The sequence below is a fragment of the Tribolium castaneum genome, chromosome 3 (assembly GCF_031307605.1).
Source record: "Tribolium castaneum strain GA2 chromosome 3, icTriCast1.1, whole genome shotgun sequence".
In the NCBI taxonomy this organism is placed as follows: domain Eukaryota; kingdom Metazoa; phylum Arthropoda; class Insecta; order Coleoptera; family Tenebrionidae; genus Tribolium; species Tribolium castaneum.
In genome coordinates this window covers 9,573,369-9,597,154 of record NC_087396.1, presented here as the reverse complement: position 1 = coordinate 9,597,154, position 23,786 = coordinate 9,573,369, and the positions used below count along the sequence as shown (strand labels likewise).

Sequence of the window (23,786 nt, the reverse complement as noted above, 5' to 3'; positions counted from 1 at the left end):
CACCGGGCTGGTTTGACGTCACGTGACCGTTAAAATGTCAGAATGGTGCAGGATTTCTATGGAATTTTTGATTGTTTTCGTTCCATCGGGCTATGCTTGCTGATGTCGGTGACTTATGTCGCCAGTTTACACGTCTGGAAGTCGCCGCACAACAGGTAATCCATTCACCTTTCAGGATAAGGACACGAAAAACACCTTTTCACACAACATGAACAAAATCAAGTAGGCTTGCGACGGATGCCCTCCGCACCGCGCACCTCCCGCCGCTCCCCGTTACGGTATAGTCTACGACAAATTCAATGTCGGATGGCGGAGGAAAAGAAAAGAACAAGACCAATAAACGTCACTACGTTACTCTTTTTATTACACAAAAAATACAAGAAATGATTAACTTGTTTATTCAATGTAATTAGTAATATATTAAAAATACGAATTTTTTTATCATGGGAAAATTTTTTTTTCATATTTTGAACCGTTTATACAGTTGAAATAATTTTCACATATTGCATAAAAGGATAAAGTCCAGGTGTGTTACCTGAGCCTTCAAATAACAAAAGACAAGCAAAATGTATTCCCAAGTAGGGGAGTGCGGGGTACGTTCGGACATGGGGCATGTTCGGTCAATGCAAATTTTGCAGCTTATAGTTGTTGTATGTTATAATCTACAGTCGACCCTAACGCGGCAGAATTGTTCAGTGGATCTGGATACATTCAAAGGATTTTATTTTATGCAAAAAAATGTGTACGGTTCATGTTAATATTATGTGATCATTTGAAGTTATAATTAGAGTAAACTTTAACATTTTTTTAACTTGTTTGAAAACGCTGATTAACTAAATCAAGCTGAAGAGATCAAATAATAAGCTTTCAAATAGTTTTAGTTGTTTACAAACTATGTAACTATGTAAACGTCAACGTCGCATTTCCCCAACTTATTTTTTTAAAATAAGGTTGATAAAAATGTAAAATAGTTATAGTGATTAGATCTCTCATTGAAAGTATAATTACATTAACTACTAATTTTGCATAAATACTTTATAACAACAAATTTAGATAGGAAATGCGACGTTGGCGTTTACATATTAGGTGTTTCAAAACTACGTAAATGCCAAAGTCGCATTTTACCAAATTATTTTTTAAGTAAGGTTGATAAAAATGCAAAATAGTTATTAATAATTAGATCTTTCATTGAAAGTATAAATTACATTATTGTTATTTTGAAGTGTATGAATAATTTATAGCTATTCGTCCGTACAATATGTCCGATTCAAGCGTAAGCTTGAGTGGAAATTGATAATGACATCACGTTTGAGAAAAGTTTGACGGATATGTCACTTTGACGACATTCACTATTTATATAAAGCGGCACATTACGTCTAACTTTCATAGGTGACTTTATGAACCTTTTTTGAAAAGGAATGATATATTTACTCAATGGAGAACGTATTTGATGTCCGATTCAACCCCTATGAGGGAAACATTCGGACAAATTGAAATATTTTTTAATAACAAAATTATTGAAACTATTGGTAATGGTGTTGTTTTTTATATCAATCAAGGACAAATACTATTGCATATTAGTAGTAATACAGTAATGTTTTGATAATCTGAACGTCTTAATTCCGTAAACCGAACTATCATTTGTATTTGTATTTCCAAGGTTCTTGCTGAAAGCTACATCTAAAAATGCAACATATACATATAAGGAATAAGGTGTTGTATTTAACAAAATATAAGTTTGTTAATTTCAGAAACACCCCCTGTATGTTTGAAAATAATTTTAACTGAGTCAGAAAGTTAATATCTATACGGCTTTCGTAAAAAATGATTAATTTAATAACATTTATAAGACAATAGTGGTCTTTTTCAAATCGCTGGTACACACTGTTTGTATTTGCATGGTTAAACGGTTATACGTTATACGTATAAGAATCTGTGGTATAAGGAATTTGTAAACCGAACGTGTTTCTTAAATTTAAGTTAAGCGTCCAAACCTGTCTCGCACTCCACTATGCTATGCGACATAATAAAAGTTACTTTCAGGGATCATCCAACTACAATAAAGAAACGTTTCATCAGTGTCTTTTTCATGTTATTTATTTCGCCATGTTTCCTTTACGTGGGAATACACAACAAAACTTTCGAAAAGGTACAACAAAAAACAGCTCGAAAATTTACGACTTCACCTTTAACAAATTCCAGATTTCTATGTTCGAACTGATGGGTTTTAAAACTCACGGATTATGTCAAGCGGTTGTGATGCCTTTATTCCTCACTATGATCCTATTTCTGGGACCAATCGCGATGAAAGTCCACAGTGGGTTGCTGAAGTTGTACACTGAACCCATGTACTGGATCAACAATTTGAAAAACTTAATTTGGTTGCGGAACCACATCGTTGCGCCCCTTTCCGAAGAGTTCACTTACAGAAGTTGTATGTTGCCTTTGCTACTCCAGTGTTTTTCCCCCATGACGGCTGTTTCCGTCTGTCCGTTATTTTTCGGAGTCGGTTTGTTTACACATAATAGAATTTACAAATAGTTCGTGAATATGTTCCAGCGCATTTTCACCACATGCAAGAACGAATCAAGTACGGAATGGACTTTACCACTGCTTTTAAAATTGCATGTTTCCAGTTTGTCTACACGACGATTTTTGGAATGTATTCGGCGTATTTGTTGCTACGAACTGGTCATTTTATGTCGACTTTTATAATTCATGCATTTTGTAATCACATGGGATTTCCAGATTTGGTGGAAGTCACAACATACAAAAGGGAGAAAAAAATTATCATAACGTGCTTGTTTTTCGTCGGGTTCGCATTGTGGTGCCTCTTATTAAACCCACTAACGGAACCCACTTGGTATTATAACAATCTTTCATGGTACAAAGTTAAATAAATTAAACCAGATTTTAGGCAATTACATATTCAATTGTTATTTAATTCTAGTTTAGGGTAAATCACTTGCTCAAGTTTTTTACAATCTTGACTCTAGAAATAATTTTATATGTTATTTTATTAATGTTCGCCAGTATTTGTAACATGAATGTGTCAATTGCGAGTTGTAATAAAAACGTTTGATCCTTAATTTTTTCGTATTTTATTTAATAAATGAAGAGGACGATCTACATCAAGAAACATGAAAATTTATCACAATTCAATTTCAAGAGCATTTGCCAATTGTAAAAAATAGCAAAGCTTCAGTCAACAATAGAGTCCATTTAATAACACCGATATTTCATTTAATTAAAAACTAATACCACTGAAAAGTAACAATAAGGATAAAAATAACCAAGGCAAGATTTTTATTGCACACTCGTGCCCCAATTTTTAACTGGAACTTGAGGCTCTATCGTCCTGTTGATTCAAAAACGCCACATTACTGGATTTGAGTCTCGCAGCTGCTGCAATGGAAGGAAGAGGCGACATACAAGGCGTCGAACACAAACTATTACTCAAATCACATTGGTCCAACATTTGCAACAATTCCTCAGGTGAGGGTCCTCCGTTCGTCTTATCAGCTGCAAATAACATAACATTTCACTTGATGCGCCCCTCAGTGGTCCAAATTGCTTACAACACTCGCGAAATTCATTTTTTTATGTTTGTTACAGAAACTTGTGAAGTATAAGTAAGACAAGAGAATATTACAAAAAAACTCTGTACCGGTAAAAATGCTGGTCAAAATTGCTAACGTATAATATTTCAGTTGACCGTTTAAGCAAAAATATTCTGATTACCAATTTATTTACTGGTTTGGCGTATTTCAATGCTTGGTTATGAGTTGTGATTTAACCTCCGTTAAAATCTTTGCCAAAGAAAATGTGTCGGGCTACCAATTTTCTTTAGGATTATAAATTTACCAATGAAATTTAACGAGTTTTAATTTAACCGAAAATTCGCGGTTTTTCATGTGATAATGTCACATTGATTTAATGTGTCCGTATCAAATCGCTCTAAAAAATTATACTTTCATTATAGTATTTTAGTATTCTTCGACATTTTGACTGAAAAGTGTAATAAATGTTCCTCAAGACTTGAAAGCTAATTTTTTTTTGGAAAGCCTTGAAAATGTATTTAATCGCAAATAAAAAATTGGTACACACCAATTTCTATATGTTTTGCAATTATTTACACCAATTAATATAACAAATAGACAAATACAGCGTGCTCAAAAACTGGCGCACGAACTCAATGGTGTGTGGTAACTGGTTACATATAAAGGTAAAAATAGTAAAAAATTCTTTGTATTAAAGTTATTGATAAATAACGGATTTTAGATAAATGATTTGTGGCAACGTTGTCTAACAGTCATGATCGCAATAGAATTTGAGCAACAATAAAAATAAATTATTTTTGAAACCGTTTCCTAGGAAATAATTCCCAGTGTTGGCTCATCTACACATAGTGATTTTTTGGATGAATTTTAATTTTTTTAAATTAAAAAAACTGCTAAAATCTGATAGTAAATTTAAAAATAATTATTCATCGTTTTGTTACGGAACGATTACCTGGTTGAAACATAAAAACATAAAAAAATAATGAAAACTAAAGAAGTTAACACAATAAGTTTGTAGCTCCAGATTTTTTAAAATATAACTTTAGGAATTTTTTCAACATTTTTCCCGTATTCTGCACTTGCTTCTCAATAACGTACCACTGAGTTGGTGCGCCAGTTTTTGAGCATCCTGTATACTCAAACCCAGCTACAGATACGTAGGGATGTGAATAGTAGCTCAGCCTCAAGTAAAAGATTGTTTTCTAAAGTTTTTTTCGGGAAATCCATTTAAAGATTTTAGGAGGTGATTCCTTATTCGGTCAAAATACAAAAACAAATTCTTACGAACGTTTGGCCGAAGGGAGCTACAGCCCCCTGAGGGTTTTAAGCTAAAAATGGTTTTTCACAGTTACTTATCTCAGTAACTGTTGAGATAGATGTATGAATTTCAATCTGGGGTAGTTTTTTTTGTAAAGAATCTACGGGTATTATGAAAAATTGTAAAACTTAATTAGAGGGGCGAGAGCACCCTAGGCGACCTGTTGTAAGAGTTAAAAAATTTGCCTCAGAATAATTTGCAATTTTTGAGTATTAATAAACATTATTACGTAATAAATAATACAAATTGTACCATTTAAATGAGTACTCTGCCATAATCCGTTAGGTCTTGTTCAATGACAGCACTTTCGGTTATACTGGGAGTCGATATCAAACTGTAATATCAATTTTCTTATTTTAAATGAAGAGCTATGTTTTTTCTGCGTTTTTGGTTTCCTTAAGTAATTTTATGGGAGTTTTCACCAGCTTTATTCCCTATACCTACATTTAGACGTTGTCGTTTTTTTAATAGATAAGTCTATCATTTTTAAAGATTTGGAAATCGTTTTTTAAGCATTTAACAGAGAAAGCTTAATAATATCCCTCAGTATGTTCAAAAATGGAAAAAAGTTAACAAACTCCAAAATTTTAAGGTTAAATTTGAAGAACTTCTGTTATCCTTTCCATTAAAACGAATTTATTTTATTGTGTATATTAGTCGTGGAGTTTTTTAGCGTCCATTGAGGTGCAAATTGCACTTGGCATTAACTTGTATACAGCGTTGAATTTTTAACTGGAATAAAATTCATAACTTCGATATAGACGATTTTGGAGAAAATTCCCGAAACAGGTCAATTTTTATGTTTCCTTGCCTACTATTTGGAGCATATGGTTTTTGTTTATGTATTGTCAGAAATGCACAGCCATCTCTAACTTTTTTTTCAAATGTAATGGTATGTCAAGTGATACCTCGTATGAAAACCCACTTCGCAAGAAATGTAACGCACTATTTATTTCTTGAATATTTTCAAAACCTACGTGATAAAAAAATAAAAACCAATTTTATAAGTTAAACAGTATATAATGCAACAATTGTTAAAAATGGGCACCGTTCCTCTCCTGGGAAATAACATAACGATAGTAGTATGAATTTATAACATAAATAACATTTTGCAACATTTCTAGTGTGATTTACCTAATTTCAACTTATAAAAATTGGTTTTCATTTTTTTATCGCGTAGGCTTTGAAAATATTCAGAAAAAAAAATAGTGCGTTGTATTCCTTGCAAAGTGCTCTTTCACATGAGGTGACACTTGACATATCGTTACACTTAAAAAAAAAGCTGGAGGTGGTTGTGCAGTTTTAACAGCAGATAAACAAAAACCATATCCATCAAATGGCAGGCGACGTGCAAGAAATAAGGAAAAGAGACCTGTTTCTAGAATTTTTACAAAAATTGCCTATACCCAAGTTATGAAATTTAATCCAGTTAAAAATTTCACACTGTATGAGTTGTTATAGGTTTGATAATTTTGATTTTTTATATTTTATTTTCGTTTTCATGACAATCAAGGGTTAGCGAATTTTTCAATGTTAATAAAAAATAAGTACAACTTGAAAACACCTCGAAAACTATTAAACTTATAGTACAGGGTATAGTATATGGAATGTTAATACAGATGAATGCAGAATTAAATTCGATATAATTTAGTGAAATAAAAACTGGACTATTTCATTTGAAAAAAAAATGTTATGAGTGTTTGAATTTCTGCAGACTTAACCTTTGGGATAAGCTACCCTATTGTTTTGAAAAATCCCCCAACATCAAAAGAAAAATTTACAAATTTTCTGTGTCAATTGGCCAAAAAGCGACATCAAAATCTGTAAAAATAACATTTACCGATTTTTAAAATGAAATGTGAAAACGTAAAAATTAAAAAAAAACCTAAATATTTCGGAAACGGCTAAGTTTAGATACAGAGATAGCTAATGAGGACTCCCTTAGAATAACTCTATTAATGAAGAACGCAGCAACCAGCTTTCCATTTAAAATAAGAACAACTTCCGGTATAACCGGAACAGCTGTCATCTTGTAAATATTTTCATTGAACTGGCTAAGTACCAACTTTCAGATTATATTATTATTAAATTAAATTAATCAAATATTATTAGAACATTCAATACTTTTAATATGGGGCATAGACGAAACAGTTAGTAAAATGGAAGAGTTGCCAGTTCTTAAAATGTGCAAATGCAAAAGTTTGCAGTAAAAATGAAAAAACGGCAAAACTTAGATATGGGAAAGGCCAATAATAACGCTCTTGGAATAACTGAAGTAACCTAAAAACGCAGTGCAGGCCACATATAATTGTGTGAAGCAGCAAGTATGTATGTTTGTTACTTGCGGCAGCATTTACGCTAATATCAATTTTATTTTTTCAATTTTTTGCCCCTTTGCCTTTGTTTTTAAAATTTCACCCAGAGTCTAATCCAGAATTTATATTAGGTGTGGATGCAAAATTTGATAAAGAGATTTGTACAAATAAACGAGATATGATTTTAGCGTGTGTGTTTCACATTTTGGACCACTGTGTCCTTGCTCAAAACCTTAAATTACCTAAATCCGTTTTATACGCCAAATCCAACGCCGTCGTCAAATCCCACATTTGTATCGATCCATTCGAATGTCCCGTAAAAATAAACCGCCTCGGCCTCGAACCCATTCGACTCGAGCCTTCACACTCATGCACACAGAACGCACTGACAGTGCTGCCATCTACGGCTTTAATCACACAAACTCTTCTCCCGTTGCTCGCCAATCGGACAAACAGTTGATCCGCATCAGGAACAATTTTCTGGATGAAAACCTGTTCGTCGTCTTGTTCGCCGAACGGGCCACAATCGTTGGAGGTGGCGTGACTTATTGACGGCTCCACTGCTTCCAACGAGACGATCTTGAAGGAGGCTTCTGGGGTGGAGCCCGGCTGCGTCGACAACATGCCTCTGAAGCGAGTCACTCGCCAAGAACGCACATGATTGTACTCGCAACAGACCGAAACGAGATATTTCTCAGATAAGGTCACCTACAATTATTGTAAATGTTGATACCAGTTGATTTTGACTAGAGTTCCGAGTCGGGACACCAAATGTCAATTTTCGAAATTTATACGTCCATCCACCATAAACTGGCATGGACAAAAGACAAATATGTTGCTCTTCAAACTACATATTCAAATACATATTCTCTTTGTATTCCTGTGTACCGAGAAAAAGACGTACAGACGTTAAAAAAATTACTTTTTGCACGATTGAGCTCTATTTGATTGTTTACTTCGCCTGTTTCTAAGACAGTATGTGGTGTTTACTAGTTGCTACGTCCAAAGGTGTCAGTAAGTAAATTTGGCGTCGGTAAGTAAATTGGGCGTCGGTAAGTAATTTTGTCGACGCCTTGGACGTAGCAACCGGTAACGATAACCTGATGTCTTGATAATTATTTTGACATTGTTTAATAAATCTTAATAATAAAAAACGCCATAAGCATCACAAATGTTAAGAATTGCCGATCTCAGACAATAATTGGAGTCTACACTATAATAAATTCTACATCCATGTTATAAAATTTTGTAATCAACTTGTAAAAAAGTACATATTAGCTGTTTCAAAACTATAAAAACGCCAACATCGCATTTTCACTCAAAATTAGCTGTTATAAATTATTCACACTTCAAAAAAATAATAGCTAACGTAATTTATACTTTCAATGAGAGATCTAATCATTAATAACTATTTAACAATTTTATTAATGTAATAAAAAAAAATAATTCGGTAAAATGCGACGTTGGCGTTTTAATAGTTTTGAAACAGCTAGTACATAAAAAAAACTAAAAAAGTCTTATTTTTATATTTTTGTATCCATAGGCAAGTACACGTTTTCATATGTTATCTTTTCCTAATTTTAAGTAAATGTCGAAATTTTATTGAAAAATTACAAATAAAAAATGCTTTATTTGATGACCTCTGTTACGTGTTAAAATTAACACATGTATTTCTCATACACCCTGTATAAATATAATTTCCGTGTAAATTGATAAACCGAGGCTTACTTAGTTTGTATATGTCGTTGTAGCGTGAACTAGCTAAGTTAAGAATATTATAAATATTAAATAAAAATAAGTCATTTAATTTAATTTGGCTCTTGAAAAAGCATAGTTACCTCCAAGAAAATCGCACAGCAACCCAAACGTGCACGTGGGTTTGCTTTTTTTAAATTTTTAAGACGCTCCACATTCCAGACTTTTAGAGATTTTTTATACATTATACCGGGTGCTCAAAAATCGGAGCACCAACTCAATGGAGTGTGGTAGAGAATTGCTTACACATAAAGGTATAAATAGTAAAAAAATTCTTTGTATTAAAGTTATTGATAAATAACAAATTTTAAATACAAAAAATTGCTAAAGTCTGATAGGAAATTTAAAAATAATTATTCATCGTGTTGTTAGGGAACGATTACTTAGTGCGAAACATAAAAACATTAAAAAATAATGAAAACTAAAGAAGTTAACAAAATAAGTTTGTAGCTCCAGATTTTTTAAAACATGACTTTAGGGATTTTTTCAATATTTTTCCCGTGATCTACACATGCTTCTCAACAACGTACCACTGAGTTGGTGCGCCAGTTTTTGAGCACCCTGTATGTACTTTTCATAAGTTCACAAAATGTGAGTTTTTTCTTTGTACGTCTTTTTCATGGAACACAGATACAGTTTATTCCTTGTGCGCATATTTCTTATATTAAAAAAATTAAATAAAAAAAGAATGTATACAGGTTGTATGGAAAAGTCCATTATTGACCATTAAATGTTAGAAAATTAATCTTGTTTTTACAGAAGCCGTAGATACTAATTCAAGTATACACGGCGTGTTCAAAATCAGCGACAATACAAACTTATATTTTAATAAAACACCCTATAAATTTTGTATTTTAAATTGTTGCTTTAAACACTGATGTTTTTACGGAATATTTTGCTTACTTTTTAAAATAATTACATTTTTTCGACTAAAACACGCTTTTAAACTAGGAAACCTAGAAAAGTAGGACTTTTGCAACTTTAAAGAAGAAAATTCAAACTTCAACCATATAATTAATTTAACTCATTGTAAGTTGAATAACTTAAAATTTTAAATGGAACATCCAATTTTTGTTTCCGCATTTAAAAGACTTTTAAACTGTCTCTTTAAAAACATTAACAGTTAAGTGTATCTTACTGATTACTCTAAAGATATTTAACTTTAAACACTCATAAAATTTTAACTATTATTTCAGTTGTCGAAAAGTGAAATTTTGATTCTTTAATAGGCATATTACAGTACGCAACGTCATCAAATGCCATTTCATAACAGTCATTATTTGACGGAACATTTTATGAAAATTTTTAGGTTGACAGGAAGCGAATTCGCGACCGTATTCTTGCCAATTTCACAAATTTCAAAAAACGTTCTTGCAAGATTACCTTTATTATTATCCATACTCCTGTTTTTAACCGAATTTGGATAAAACAAAACTTTTAAATGCATTTTTCATTTTTAAAAATTGAGACATTACCAAATGTCACGATATCCCTAATCGATTAAAATAACAATCTTTGTTTAAAAACGGCAAAAAGAGGGCAAAATACAAAAAATAGTATAAACAACTCGTTTCATAAGACCTTGCAGCACTCATTCTTACAAATAATTCGTGGCTAACCCCACTCGTTTTTGAAACTATTCGTGCTTTTCAAGACTGTCTTATGAAATTTGTTTTTTAATACCTTAGGCCATCATTCGTTATTTATTACAGTAAAATAACAAAAATTTTAATATATAATAAATTTGATGTGCATCGTTGCTGAAATTAAGTTTAAAAGTCAAATGTTTCTTTAGTTATTAACTTCAGGCATTAAAAACTCTACGTTTTTAAAAAGACAATTTAATATTTCTGAGAAACAAAAATAAAAAACAGGATGATCCATTTAACTTTTTCAAGTTATTCAATTCTGAACAAACTTCTTAATTTTTCTATTCCTAATTGCAATGGGCTAAACACTTGGAAAAGATTTAGGTTTAAATTTTCTCCTTTAAAATGGTGATAGTACTATTTTTCTAGGCTTTCTAGTTTTTGTAAAATAAATTTTTAAAATAAAAAACATGTTTTTGTCAAAAAATTTAAATACAACTGTAGATCAAAACCATTGGTATTAAAAACTACGTCCGAAAATGCATCACATTAAAAAAAAAACATAAGTTTGTATTGTAGCTCATTTCGGAAACATTCTATATATTTGAAAATAATTTTAGGTGATGCTGGGGGTTAGCAAAATAACAATTTTTGAATTATTCAAAGGTCAATAATCAATTTTTTCCACTCGCTGGTACACCCTGAACACCTTATTTACATAATACAAAATTGGTTCGTTTTGACGTTCAGTATCCCAACTCTATTTTTTGACCAATTTTATTACTTTAGTGACGGGACTTTGGTGCACTGTGAACGTCTGGAAGAGTTGAGGGCCGTGACCTACTGTTTCCGGATGTTGGACGATGACGCGCACTGCGCCAGAAGTCGTTCCGTATGCGATTTCAATCCAATTGCCACACAAATCTAAGAATTATTTTACCATTTACAATTTTATTTTTATTAATCGAAGCTGATAACGACCACAAGAAGCACAATATGCAAAAAAAATGCAAAACGATGAAAAATACAAAACAAGTTGTTAGTATTGGTAGCTGTGTCCTTGTGTTGACATACCAGCAAACCAATGAATGCAAAATTGTGCATAAATTAAATGTTTAATCTGTTGGAAATTCGAATTAGATTCGGATTAAATCTAATTCGAATGTATCAAAGCCTTACATTTTAATTTCCATTATTTGGATAAGAAATTTACTAAAACGTAAGGCTTTTTTCGAGTACGTCTGTTTGAGAAATCCAATGTACAATATTGTAGAACTAAATGAACCAACGTGTAAGCTTCAAAATAGTGGCATACCTTCCCGACCTCTCTCTGACGCTGGGATGAAACACAAGGCCTAAGTTACAGGGATTTGACAAATTCATAATTTTTGTTTTTGTTTTTTAACTAAAGTGAAGCTATTGAAACATGTGTGAATAAATAAGTCACAATAAAAATGTGCGTTATTCAGGGACGGATTAAGGTGACTGGAGGCCCTGCAGGCAAAAATTTCCCCAAGCAAATAATACAATAATTTTTTAGACGTTTTCAGATTTAGATTTTGTAACAAAAGGGGCGTTTCACGGAAAGCGGACAACCAAAAAAATTTGACATCTTGAAATTTGGTAATATTCGGGATAATTGTTCTCCTAGAAAGCATGATTGTAAATACATAATGATTTTTTTGTATGACACTTATTGAGATATTGATATTGATATTGAAGATATTGACTTCTAAAAATTTAACGAAATATGAGACACAGAGTTTTTTGAAGCTTTTTTTCAAAAAACTGATACATACCAAAATATTTAAAATAGTGCTTCATATAGAAAATTCTCTGTTCTTTTTGGTTCTGAAATCAGATTTGGAATTTGAAATTTTTTTCATGAAGAAAACCGGAAGTTAACTTGGACCATTTTTTCAAATTCATTTTTATTTCAAAAAATAGCTTATAATATCTAGATTTTACACTATAAGTCGCAAAATGGGATCTTCACTTCCGGTTTTCAATACGAAAAAAAATTTCAGATTTCAAATTTGATTTTAGAGTTAAAAAGGACAGTGAATTTTGTGTATAAAACACCATTTTAAATATTTTGTTATAGATTGTTTAATTAGAATAACGGTTTACAAAAACGTTATGCTTAATATTTGATCAATATTTAGAAGTCAATAACTTTTTAAGTAAATCGCTCAAAAAAAATCATTACGTATTTACATTCACACCTTTTAAAAGAACAATTGTACCCGAATTTCAAGTTGTCGCATTTTTTTGAGTTGTCCGCTTCACGTGAAATGCCCCAATTGAGTTTATCAGTGTTTTTTTTTCTAAAATTTCGTATTGATGTTGTTAAAGACATAGCGGTTAGGACGTCATATTTTCAACTTTAAAACGAAATAACTTGAGTTGGAGAGTAGATACAGAGAAACGGTTTTCACTACTGTAATAAGCGTTTCATTTAAGACAAAGTTGTTTTTTAAGTTGCCACTGCCTTTTAGACCGGTTTACAGAACATTTTAATTGCACTCAGACATTTGTCAATGCATTTCAAATGGCAACTTAATAGTTTAACTCTGAATTACATTTTTATTTAGCTTTCTGTAAACCAACCTTTAAGGTCTTGAGTAAATGAGATTTAATTTTGTATTAGTACTAAGTATACTTTCTAATAATTTGCAAACGCATGTCTTTCACTATTTAAAATAATGCCTTTCTGTACTTAATTAACAGACGGTATAAAAAAATCTGAGTTTTGATCAGTAGCGATTTTTGGATCGAAAATTTTTTCTCTTCTTCAAATTTGTTATTGGCAAATTTAAATTGTTGACTCGCATACGCATATTACACCCCTCAAACTTTAAGCTTGTGTTTTCGCTCTCGTATTATTAATAACAATACGTGAATCAATACGTTAATAATAGTTAATATAATAGTATTATTTTATTCGGAGTAAAAGTGAGTTTACAGTTGTGGCCAAATAAAATAGGACAATTGTTTTCCGCTAGTGTAACATTTTCACTAGGCGATCCCAACTCTACTCTCTACTCATAATTCACATGATTAGAAATTAAATACCTAAGGAAATTCATCTTACTCTTTATTGTGGCTCAATTGAATTATTGTCTCTTCACTTTGTTCACCAAAAAAACGTTCAGCCTCGCCATATAAAGTATCACCTTTACTCCTAATAAGTAATAACATAATCCCAGTTTTTACGATTGGAACAACTTGAAAATATTTTTCTTTGAAACTGTTTTATTTAGAAAAAAATAAAGCATCAAATTGATATAAAGACTTTTAAGTTTTGAAGCACTGTTTTTGACAAAAAGTAAAATTTAGAATACCCATTACAGATATAATAATAAGTATCTTAACTTTTTCTATCGAGTTTTGGGGCACCATGCACTTAATCCGCCTCTGCGTTTTTTGCTAAGAAAAAACGACGATACTTACTTGTTTTCGGTGTTAGATAAACGGAAATTGCCGTAACAGGATCATTATTCGGATCCCGATAAAGTTCAGTAACTAACAAATCGTTATCTTTCATTCTTAAAGGAAATTTTTGCATATCTAAAAATTGGCGATTTACGCAACCAATTGCATAATAACACATCTTACCTATGTAGTAAATACAACCGTTATTACAACCAAGGAGAAGAATCGATCCTGCTGTATCAAAGGAAGCGATTCTCATGACATCTTGCGTTTGCCAATGTTGAGTCATTGCATGCCAAACTCCCAACTTCCCGGATGAAGACAACGCAACTAATTGACTACCGATAAAAAATAAATACTCGACAGGAACATGCAAATTAAATATTCCTGCAATTAAACATAAGACACAGAAAAATTCAACTTGAAACAGTACCAATGTTTGTTTTTTCGCCATTATCTGAAATTCCCCACAAACGAACTTGACTTCCGTACGAAATCGCAACCATTTTAGAGTTTTCACCGCTACCCATTTTCGCATTGATTGCGATTCGTTCAATGTTTTGCTCTATGTGGGGGCTAGTGAAAACTTGTTGCCAACCACTGGAGTCTTTCAGTCTAAAAACCAGACATCAGGAAAAGTCAACAACAAATTCAACTCACCTGTAACTAACTATAAAATGAGCGTAACCTACAACAATCCAATTGTGATGGGCTTTAATGATTTGGACACGTAATGGGTCAGCCCACGTAGACCCTATAATTTTTTGAGTTTAGTTTACTTGAACTACGAATTATTAAAGATTAGGATACGAAACGACTACCCCTGTCCTCAATGGTTTCGTTAATATCATAGTTTTCAGAGCAACGAATTAAAAAAATGTCTGCATTTAAATAACGGTTAGCACAAACAAAAAATACAGATAGAGCATTAAGTTTTTAATAGTAAGAGGTAAAAATAATGCAATAATTATGTCGTAAACTACATTTAAATTTTTTATCCATTTATAATCTGTCCCATATTTTTCACCACGCTTCGAATACGGTTTTAGAAAAAAAAAATGTGGAAAATTAAATTTCCTACAAATTGAAACCATGTAGGTCTCAAACCATTCAAGCAAGAGATTCGTTTCAGTTTATCGGTGGTCAAAAACCGGAAAAGTAATTTAAATCTAAGCCGTTGAAGATAAAAATATGTTGTCGTGGACTTTTTTATAGAAAACTTAATTCTCTACAACTTTGTTTCCTACTTTTTTGTATCTTCAGAAGTATTCTCTGCACTATCAAAAATATAACACGGAACGCAAATTGATACGTGATAATTGCTTATTTGCTGTTGCAAAACTATGGAAAAAATGGTAAAAGCGCATTTATATGTACATTTTTGGAGTCATATAGGTCACAAATTAAAACTTAATAGGTGTCCGTGTAATTCTGTGTTAAATTGAGCTCTACTGACAAATTTAGTGCCAAGAAAACCGACTGATTAAAAGAGAATACCAATTATGAAAAGTAACAGTTATTTTAATAGTTTTTTTTTTAAATTGAATTTAGAGTATTTGCAGTCTTTTGCATAATTAGTTATGTTATAATAAAAACCAAAGTAAAAATACATTTTAAAACTACTTTTTTGTTTTGTTTGTAAAGTTCATTTCAAATTTTACGTAAGAAATACCTTCTAGTTGAAAGAAAAATTTAATTAGTACTGCATCAGCTAAATCAGATAAATTAATGTCTTCCAGATGCCGTGCTCTAACCAAGTGGTATAAAGCATCTGATGGACGCGTTATTAAATAACCTTTTGGAAAAAATACAGATTTCCGTAATCAGAGTTTTGTTGAGTCTTAAGGTTATAGTAGCCAGATTTTGTTCCAATGAGCAAATTAATGTACCTATTTACTTAATTAATCAAAAGTGATTATTTGAGCACATAAAAAACAATTTTGAAAAATTCCACTTACACACAAGCAGATAGATAAAGGTTTGAATGCTTTATAACCTCGTAGAATAGTAGATGCACAATAGTAAGTAAATAAACATCATACTTTAGAGTCAGACAAGTCTGTCTATTTCTAAATTCTTTTAGAAATGTTAACAACATTTCTGAGTCAACAATAATGATAAATCTGGCAACACTTGGCACAAACCATTGTTCAGATGAAACCATGGTTACAGTGATTGCTTATAATGTCATTAAAATTTTTGTTTCGTCTGTAAGCGGTAATTTTTCAGTTTCAAAAAGTGTGAGTGAAGGATTAAAATGTTTTCCTACAATGAATATTGTGACTAGCGTGCATGTAAAATTAAAAAAAAAAAATTTAATTGTTTAAAATATCATTACAACATTATTTGTTGAGCTGTTCTCCGCTCTGTTGCTTTCAATAACATAAATAAAAATTACAAAATAAATAATCCGACTAACAACAATACTACAACGACGTAACTATGGTTTTAAAAACTAGAAATTAAAAATATGTGTTTGACAAGGCTTTAATTATAATTTTTTTATTTCAGTTTTTACGTGTATTTTTGAACAATGTTCATAATTTGTTTAGGCTCGGTTGTAAAAACAGAGCATGTGGATTTTTTTAAACATTTTTTCGGTACACTCCCCTTCAATGAGGTGCTCGACTTTCCCGAGCACCTTTCCCAGTGTGTTAAGGAATAGTTTGGCAAGAATTTTAAAGCAAATAGAGAATGGCAAAAAACACATCAATTAAGTAAAATTTATGTAAATCAAAAAAGCAAAAAGTCGTTCTGAAATTGAAGTTCCAAATATTGAAACCGCTGAACTAGAATTATAAAAATTAGCGTAAATTCTTGGTCCTCTACGTTATTCTTCTATTTTAATTATGTGTTGTTATTAAATTTTAATAAAAAAATATTTTTTGTCAGGACCTGGATTCAAACCTCCCACACAAATGAACATGTTAGCCACAATTTCAAAAAATTCTCAAAACGCCCATGCGCCACTCTCCATTTTGTTTAATAAAAAAATAAATGTTAGTAAACACAGTGGCTCTTAACAGATGGGTTAACAAAAATTTCTGAAGAAAGTACGCACTTTTTGTAAAAATGATATACCTAAGGGTTTTTAACTCATCTGATCATGAACGAATTATTGCTAAGCCTTTCCCTAATTGCTAGCCTCTGTATAGCGATTTTATGGCCTTTAAGCATATTTAACTTTTGGGTCGTTTATGGCAGAGTTATTAGGTACGACCTCAACAAATCCGTCACAGGAGATTATGCAAAGATGTTTTTAACCAGGTCCGTAGTTGAAAAAAATATTCGTAAAAAAGTGACCTTTCTAACTTTGCTTAATTTTACCTGGCGTTTCTTAAAACTAAAGCATCAAGGTCTGTAGTCAAATTTATATTCAAAATTTTGCCTGTTGTGTGTTAAATTTGCTTTGTTTGTAAATACAAAATTTTAAGTACAGTCGGTCCAGATTGCAAAAAACTTATCACTCTGCTTCTCCTCAACACTTCTACGATCTTGCCAGAAAAATCCCTCACAAAATGATTAGTTATGTGAAAATTATAAAATCGCTCAACATTTCTGTATTTTCTTTCAAGTAATTAGTAAACTGGTTGAATTGAAATTAAAATAAAATAATTTGACACTAAAACGCCCACATGTTTACTCTGCTGCCGTACTAGATTTTTCTAGGTACAGACAATCGTGTGACTTGGTATCTCGTTTCGCCTCCTAACTTAACTCCATAACTTAAATATAATACTTACCCGAATTTCCGAAAACCAAACCAATATCATTCCTAAACAACTTGTTCAAATCGGCTGACGAATTCCTAACGTGTCTTAAATCTAAAGAAGCGGCCCGAGAATGTCCCCGACTCGCCAGTCCCCTTAAATCCTGAGAACTTCGACTGTAAGTTGCCGAAACTCTCAATTCCATTGAAGAATTACGCGAATGTCCTAAAACAATGTTCACAAAACAAGAAAACACTGAAAAGGCATATACCTTGAGTCCTGCTATAGGGCGTCGTGATTACTTGATTCGGGGGAATTTGAGGAGGATGTGGCCAATGCGGGCCCCCATTTTCCCCACTGTTTTCACCATCCGGCAATCGAATACTGGAGCCAGGACGTACGGAATGAACAGCTGTGGCTTCCACATACTGCGGATTAGGCGCATCCTGAATTGGAACGTCTAAAACCCAAAAATTAATCCCAAACCGCGCAAAACCACCAACATACAAGGGGGTGGCAGATAACCGTAAAACAGCACATCTCCACAAGTTGACTGTGTCAGTTCCTCGCAAAGTATCAACCGCTTCACCAAGGGGGCTATATTGTAGTACTCGGCTTCGTGGCGCAACGTCCGTATGTTTGTGCCATGTAAATCGATTTCACGCGTCCGCAGATAATTTAAAATGATTGAGAAAATTTCAGGATCGCGGTCGATGAAAATCGCACCTTTTTCATCACGTAAGCTCGAGATTCGTCCGCTGAGTAGTGCGGTAAAGAAAGTGTCAGGGATGAGAGTTAGGGTTTGTTTTGATGTGGAAAATCTGAAAGTTGGGGCTAGAAGCCATTCGACAATAAATTTCAGATACCTTTTACCGCCGACGTTCAAGTGGAGGATGTCACCTGTGTAAGGCTGGTGCGATGCCATGATTTAGAGCACTAATTGAGGCACGACATGCTGTAGAAAGTTTTTATTATTGTTCAAATGGAATCGTGTGAAATATTTTGACAGGTTGACTCGATAAATAAATGACGTAATGAGCCGGTAAAACAGGATTCTCTATAACTCTCACCATCAGAGGCAATGGAAATTTATTTTTTTTCAACTTTAAACGGCTATTTTGTTTATTGTTGGAGCAAACAAATTTTTTTGCTGCGGCCTTCGATTCTAAAAAAATTAAATGGGAATTAACAATTCTTAAGGTGGGATCTTAATTGTTAAAAAAACAAAATACGTCGATTTTTCAAACTTCATATTTTAAACAATGATCCTAAACAGCAACTTGGTTTATTTATGCAAGAGGCACACTCCTTCGATTGGCCCTTCGACTGTAAAAAAATAAGAGTGGACAAATACACCTTGAGACTTTAATGAATTTATTAAAAAAAAACAAATTTTTATCTCGATTTTACAATCTCTATTTTTTTCAACCCCTTTCTCAAACGGCATTTTTACAGGACACAAAGTCGTATGATAAGGCCCTCGACGGTGAAAAAATAAAATGGGGACTAAATTTTTTTTTTTCAAAATATCTCAATTTTGCAAACTTTATTCTTTTCAACTCCCTTATTCCTAATCACTTGATCAGCAAATTTTGTTTATTTTGCCAAGAAGAAAAGTCCTTCGATAACGGCCCTCCGCCTTCGACTGTGAAAAAATTAAATAGGTTATACAATCATTTCTTTGGACTTCGAATCTTAAATTTTTTTAAACAGCAATTCTATTTATTTTGCAGAAAACAACGTCCTTTAAAAGGGCCTTCGACTGAAAAAAAATTAAAACGGACAAACAATTTTTAATAAATTTAATTTTTAATAAATTAAAAAAAGCTCAAAAAATTTCGATTTTGCAAACTTAACTTAAACAGAAATTTTCTTTATTTTTACTTGCAAGGCAAAGTCCTGAAAAAAATTAAATGGAAACAAACGTTCCTCGGAACTTTAATGAATTTTTTCCAAATTTCTCAATTTTACAAACTTTATATAATTTTGTCTTCCGTCTTCCTAAACAGCAATTTTGTTAATTTTTTGCAGGAGACAAAGCCCTTAGAAAGGGACGTCGAGTGTGAAAAAATGAATTAGGGACAAACATTCCTTGGGACGTTAATAAACTTTTATTTATTTATCTTTTTTTAATATCCGTATTTTGCTAACTTTATTTTTCTAACCTAATTTTTTTCTAACTTAATTTTTGCAGAAGACAAAATCTTCCGAAAGGATCATCGACTGTAAAAAAATAAAATGGTGGCAAATGCCAAATACTCATCCTTGTGACCTTAATATTTTTTTTATTTGAACTTTGAATTTTTTTCAACCTTCTTCCTAAACAGCAAAATGTTTTGATTTTGTAAACTTTTTTCTTTTCCACCCACATCCTAATTAGCAATTTTGTTTATTCTTGCTGAAGACAAAGCTCTTCAATACAGACTTCGACTGTGAAAAAAAAATGGGCACAAATACCCCTTAGAACCCCAAAACTTTTATTTTTTTTAATATCTTTAATCGTAAAATAAAATTAATGAAATCCAACTTTTTCAACTAAAAGTTTTACTTATAAGTTACAAAATATTTATTCCACACAATGATACAAAAAATCTAAGCATAGTAATTAAGATTGGCTTTCTTCTTCGCTTGCACTTCCATTATCGCGTCCATATAATCTTCATGAGTGACTGCAGTTGCATTCCTCCTTAGCGCGATCATTCCAGCTTCCACACACACGGCTTTACACTGCGCCCCATTGAAATCATCAGTAGACCTCGCCAACTCTTCAAAATTAACATCGGGATTAACGGTCATTTTCCGCGAATGAATCTGCATAATTCTCGCTCTTGCTTCTTCATTTGGATGCGGAAATTCGATTTTTCGATCCAAACGTCCAGACCTCAACAGGGCCGGATCTAAAATATCGACCCGATTCGTTGCCGCAATAACTTTAATATCGGCCGTTGAGCTGAATCCATCCAATTGATTGAGTAACTCTAACATAGTACGTTGAACTTCCCTATCCCCGGCCTTTTCCGAATCGAACCGTTTCGTGCCAATGGCATCCAATTCATCGATGAAGATAATAGCAGGGGCTTTTTCTTTCGCAAGTGCGAAAGCGTCTCTGACCAATTTGGCCCCATCTCCGATAAACATTTGTACTAATTGGGGCCCAGCTAGTTTGAGAAAGGTTGATTTAGTTTGGGCAGCGCAGGCCCTGGCTAGGAGAGTTTTTCCAGTTCCAGGAGGGCCGTAGAGAAGAACACCTTTCGGGGGGTGAATCCCCAAATTGAAGAATTTGTCTTTGTGGGTCATTGGGAGCACTACTGCTTCAATTAACTCCTGGATTTGTTTGTCGAGACCGCCAATGTCGGAGTATTGTTCCGTGGGGCGCTCGTCGACTTCCATAGCCTTAACCCTGGCATCGTACTCCGCCGGAAGTGTCTCCAAAATGAGATAAGAGTCTTTGTTAACCCCCACAAGATCGCCCGGTTTCAATTTCTCCTCGTCTACGAGGCCGATAACGGGCAGGAAGTACGTTTGACGAGTGGACGTTTTCACAACAGCACATTTGCCCTTGCGTTGGGAGTCTAAATCGACGACAGCCCCATCCTCCTCCTCCTCTTGGGGATCGACGTCGAGTAGTTCAATAACGTTGCTTACCAAGTACGGGAGGGTTTTATTCACCTTTATTTTCTCAGTGTTCTCTTTAATTTTCTCGTTTTGGGCTTGCAGTTCGTGGTTTATTCGCATCACTTCGCTCTTCATGATTTTGATTTCGTTGTCGAGAAGACGGGTCCGACTGACGATTTCGTCAGTGGACATCCGGAGAACTTCCTCACCGAGGGATTCTTCACCGTCTTCGAATAAGCGTTCATCGAGAGTCGACATAATTTCACTGAATTTGAACAAATTATCACGAGAAGTTGAAAGCAATGTTGTGCTGTCAAAATTTAAGCTCGCCGAGTCATTGCGGCAGGTTGGCCAACTCTCAGAAATGTCACCAACTCGGGGAATTTTTAACAAAATATAATTAATTTTGCAATTAATTGTATATATTTCTTGTGATTAGAAGGTAAGAGAGGTATAACTCGTTTAAAATTGTTCATTTCATTGTACTAATTGGAATTAAAAAACACATTGACATGTATTAATTAATGATGGTTTATTTTTATTGGTAGCATTGTATTACACATTCAGTGGCGTCATATTTGAAATCAGATTACTATTTTTTTTTCAAACTCTGCGAATATGGTTACAGATACGAGAAAAACGTAATAGAAAATTAATTTTTTTATAAAAAAAAGTCCGCGCGACCTATCATTGATTTAGGCCCTAAAAATATTCAAGCCACGGATTCTTTTCATTTTACTTTCCATGGTCCAGTCTGGGAAAATTAATTTAAATCCACATTTAAAGATAAACCATATAGTATAGTGTCTTTGAGATTTTTGTAGAAAATTTAATTCTCTACAACATTGTTTAGCAACTTTTTTTGTATCTTCACTCGAATTCTCTGCATTCTTATAAATTCAGAGTGTTTAAAAATTGGCGAATTTCGAGTTCAGAGCATTGTAGAGAATCACTTCAGTAATCGAAATGTAGAAAAAAATAAAGATTTGGGGCTTCCTCACAAAGATACATTGGTTTGAATAAGGTGCACTTTGAATTGCGTTTTGCTGCTTAAAAATTTGAGTGGTTATTGTTATTTATGGTGAAGATGATTATGGAAAATAATTTCTAGAAAAATTTGTTTTATTTTGGTTTTGGAGTAAAAAAATAAAGCGATCGATGGAAAAAATTCCTAGAGAGTTGCAATTTTTTTAAACGCTTTCTTCACACTGGGATATACATATAGACATATACAGCATGTCTCAAAATTGACGCCCGTGTTTTTAAGATTTGTTTCAGGAGACTAAAACAAATCGAAAGTTAAGAGTAAACCATTGTCCGATTGGACTTTGTTATCGAGTTATTGATAAGAAATTAAAATTTAAAATTTATTTATTAAGTTTTATTAAAAGCGAATTTACCGTATTGAATGTCACAAAATGTGCAACAATGCGACTTGTTTTCGCTTGTTTTCGCATTAGCCCTAGCCTCAGATGTGGCATTGTCATCATTTATACATCTACAAGTAACTTATATTATAATATAACCGAGCTTTTAACATCGACAAAATCTCGAATACACTAATACAAAAGTATTGTATTATTTTAAACATACAAAACCGAAAGAAATTAATAATACTTGTCACTAGATCGAGCGATTTAAAGAATTCTAACATTGCTAACATCAACTAATGAATTACATTGCACAAATAATTGGAAAGACGGAATAAAGCTTACTATTTACATTTTATCAATAACTCGCTAACGAAGGACAAGTGGAAAATTTTTTACTGTTAACTTTTGATTTGTATTAGCTCCCTGAATCAAATTTCCAAAGCACGGGCGTTAATTTTGAGACACCCTGTATTAAATAAATTAAAAAATAATATTAATAAATTAATAAATAAAGAAATTATTTAATAAATCTTTAAAAAAATGTAAAGATCATGCAAAAAACGCCATAAGCATCACGAACGTTAAGGATTACCATTTTTCAGACAATAAGTCTGAGAATAATCTCCTTACCGTTCTTGATACTTTTAATATACTATTATTGTACTAAACGATTTATTTTTCGTATTTCTTTATTTACTGGAAATATTTTCTTTTTATTTATATGTATGAAAGTATGAGATCAGCATGTATAATATCTCATATTCTTATTTTTCAATATAAATATTAATATAAGGCACTACCCAATCTCTCTAGTTCTTCACCACTATCTCCCACCTTACCTATGCATCTAATAGCCTAGTTAAATTACACAAAAATAAAGCGATCGGTATAAAAAATTTCTAGAGAGTTGGATTTTCTTTAAACGCTTTCTTTACACTTGGGTAGATATACATCAGAAGTCCCTGAGGGTTGAGGCGAGCTCGAGGTGGGTGGGGGGCTTTAAAGCTATCCTTTCTTGTTTTTTTGCTTATATTTCGGAAACGGTCACTCCTATCAATTTTTATCTTCTTACCAAGATTAAAGCTGATAAAATTTCCTACAAAATGGTCCTTACAT

General features: G+C 32.6%; 3 protein-coding genes across 5 annotated transcripts; 1 reads left to right on the top strand and 2 right to left on the bottom strand.

Moving 5' to 3' along the window:
- Positions 1-16: 16 nt before the first annotated feature.
- On the top strand, positions 17-3,089 carry Sras (severas). Of its 2 annotated transcripts, XM_064355654.1 has the most exons (5): positions 17-155; positions 2,044-2,149; positions 2,203-2,509; positions 2,560-2,863; positions 2,911-3,089. In XM_064355654.1, coding segments are annotated over exons 1-5 (831 nt in total). In that variant the 5' UTR covers positions 17-42; the 3' UTR covers positions 2,912-3,089. The 2 variants fall into 2 exon arrangements, with proteins under 2 accessions (XP_064211724.1, XP_967831.2); XM_962738.5 differs by having other exon boundaries at positions 2,560-3,089.
- LOC656111 (uncharacterized protein) lies at positions 3,086-18,747 on the bottom strand. 2 transcript variants are annotated; one of them, XM_015981777.2, is made up of 12 exons: positions 18,549-18,747; positions 18,190-18,503; positions 17,954-18,142; positions 17,716-17,907; positions 14,633-14,726; positions 14,406-14,587; positions 14,156-14,359; positions 13,991-14,107; positions 11,853-11,873; positions 11,322-11,461; positions 7,436-7,901; positions 3,086-3,522 (listed from the first exon to the last, which is right to left on the bottom strand). In XM_015981777.2, exons 1-12 carry the CDS (start codon positions 18,605-18,607, stop codon positions 3,332-3,334), a joined length of 2,169 nt encoding a protein of 722 aa, XP_015837263.1. In that variant the 5' UTR covers positions 18,608-18,747; the 3' UTR covers positions 3,086-3,331. The 2 variants fall into 2 exon arrangements, with proteins under 2 accessions (XP_015837263.1, XP_967754.2); XM_962661.5 differs by lacking the exon at positions 11,853-11,873.
- A 1,462-nt stretch (positions 18,748-20,209) lies between these two features.
- Positions 20,210-21,653, bottom strand: Rpt5 (Regulatory particle triple-A ATPase 5). The gene has a single exon (XM_962580.4). The coding sequence runs from the start codon at positions 21,553-21,555 to the stop codon at positions 20,275-20,277; it is 1,281 nt and encodes a 426-aa protein (XP_967673.1). The 5' UTR covers positions 21,556-21,653; the 3' UTR covers positions 20,210-20,274.
- Between the last annotated feature and the right edge of the window lie 2,133 nt (positions 21,654-23,786).

Coding starts and splice junctions, on each gene's coding strand:
- LOC656111 (XM_015981777.2), bottom strand. CDS start 18,607: ATGGCATCGCACCAGCCTTACACAGGTGACATCCTCCACTTGAACGTC. Junction 11,874..13,990: donor TTATCTAACACCGAAAACAA/GTAAGTATCGTC, acceptor GTTTCATCCCAG/CGTCAGAGAGAGGTCGGGAA. Junction 11,462..11,852: donor GTCAGAGAGAGGTCGGGAAG/GTATGCCACTAT, acceptor AATAATTCTTAG/ATTTGTGTGGCAATTGGATT.
- Sras (XM_962738.5), top strand. CDS start 43: ATGGTGCAGGATTTCTATGGAATTTTTGATTGTTTTCGTTCCATCGGG. Junction 156..2,043: donor TGGAAGTCGCCGCACAACAG/GTAATCCATTCA, acceptor AGTTACTTTCAG/GGATCATCCAACTACAATAA. Junction 2,510..2,559: donor TCCGTTATTTTTCGGAGTCG/GTTTGTTTACAC, acceptor AATATGTTCCAG/CGCATTTTCACCACATGCAA.
- Rpt5 (XM_962580.4), bottom strand. CDS start 21,555: ATGTCGACTCTCGATGAACGCTTATTCGAAGACGGTGAAGAATCCCTC.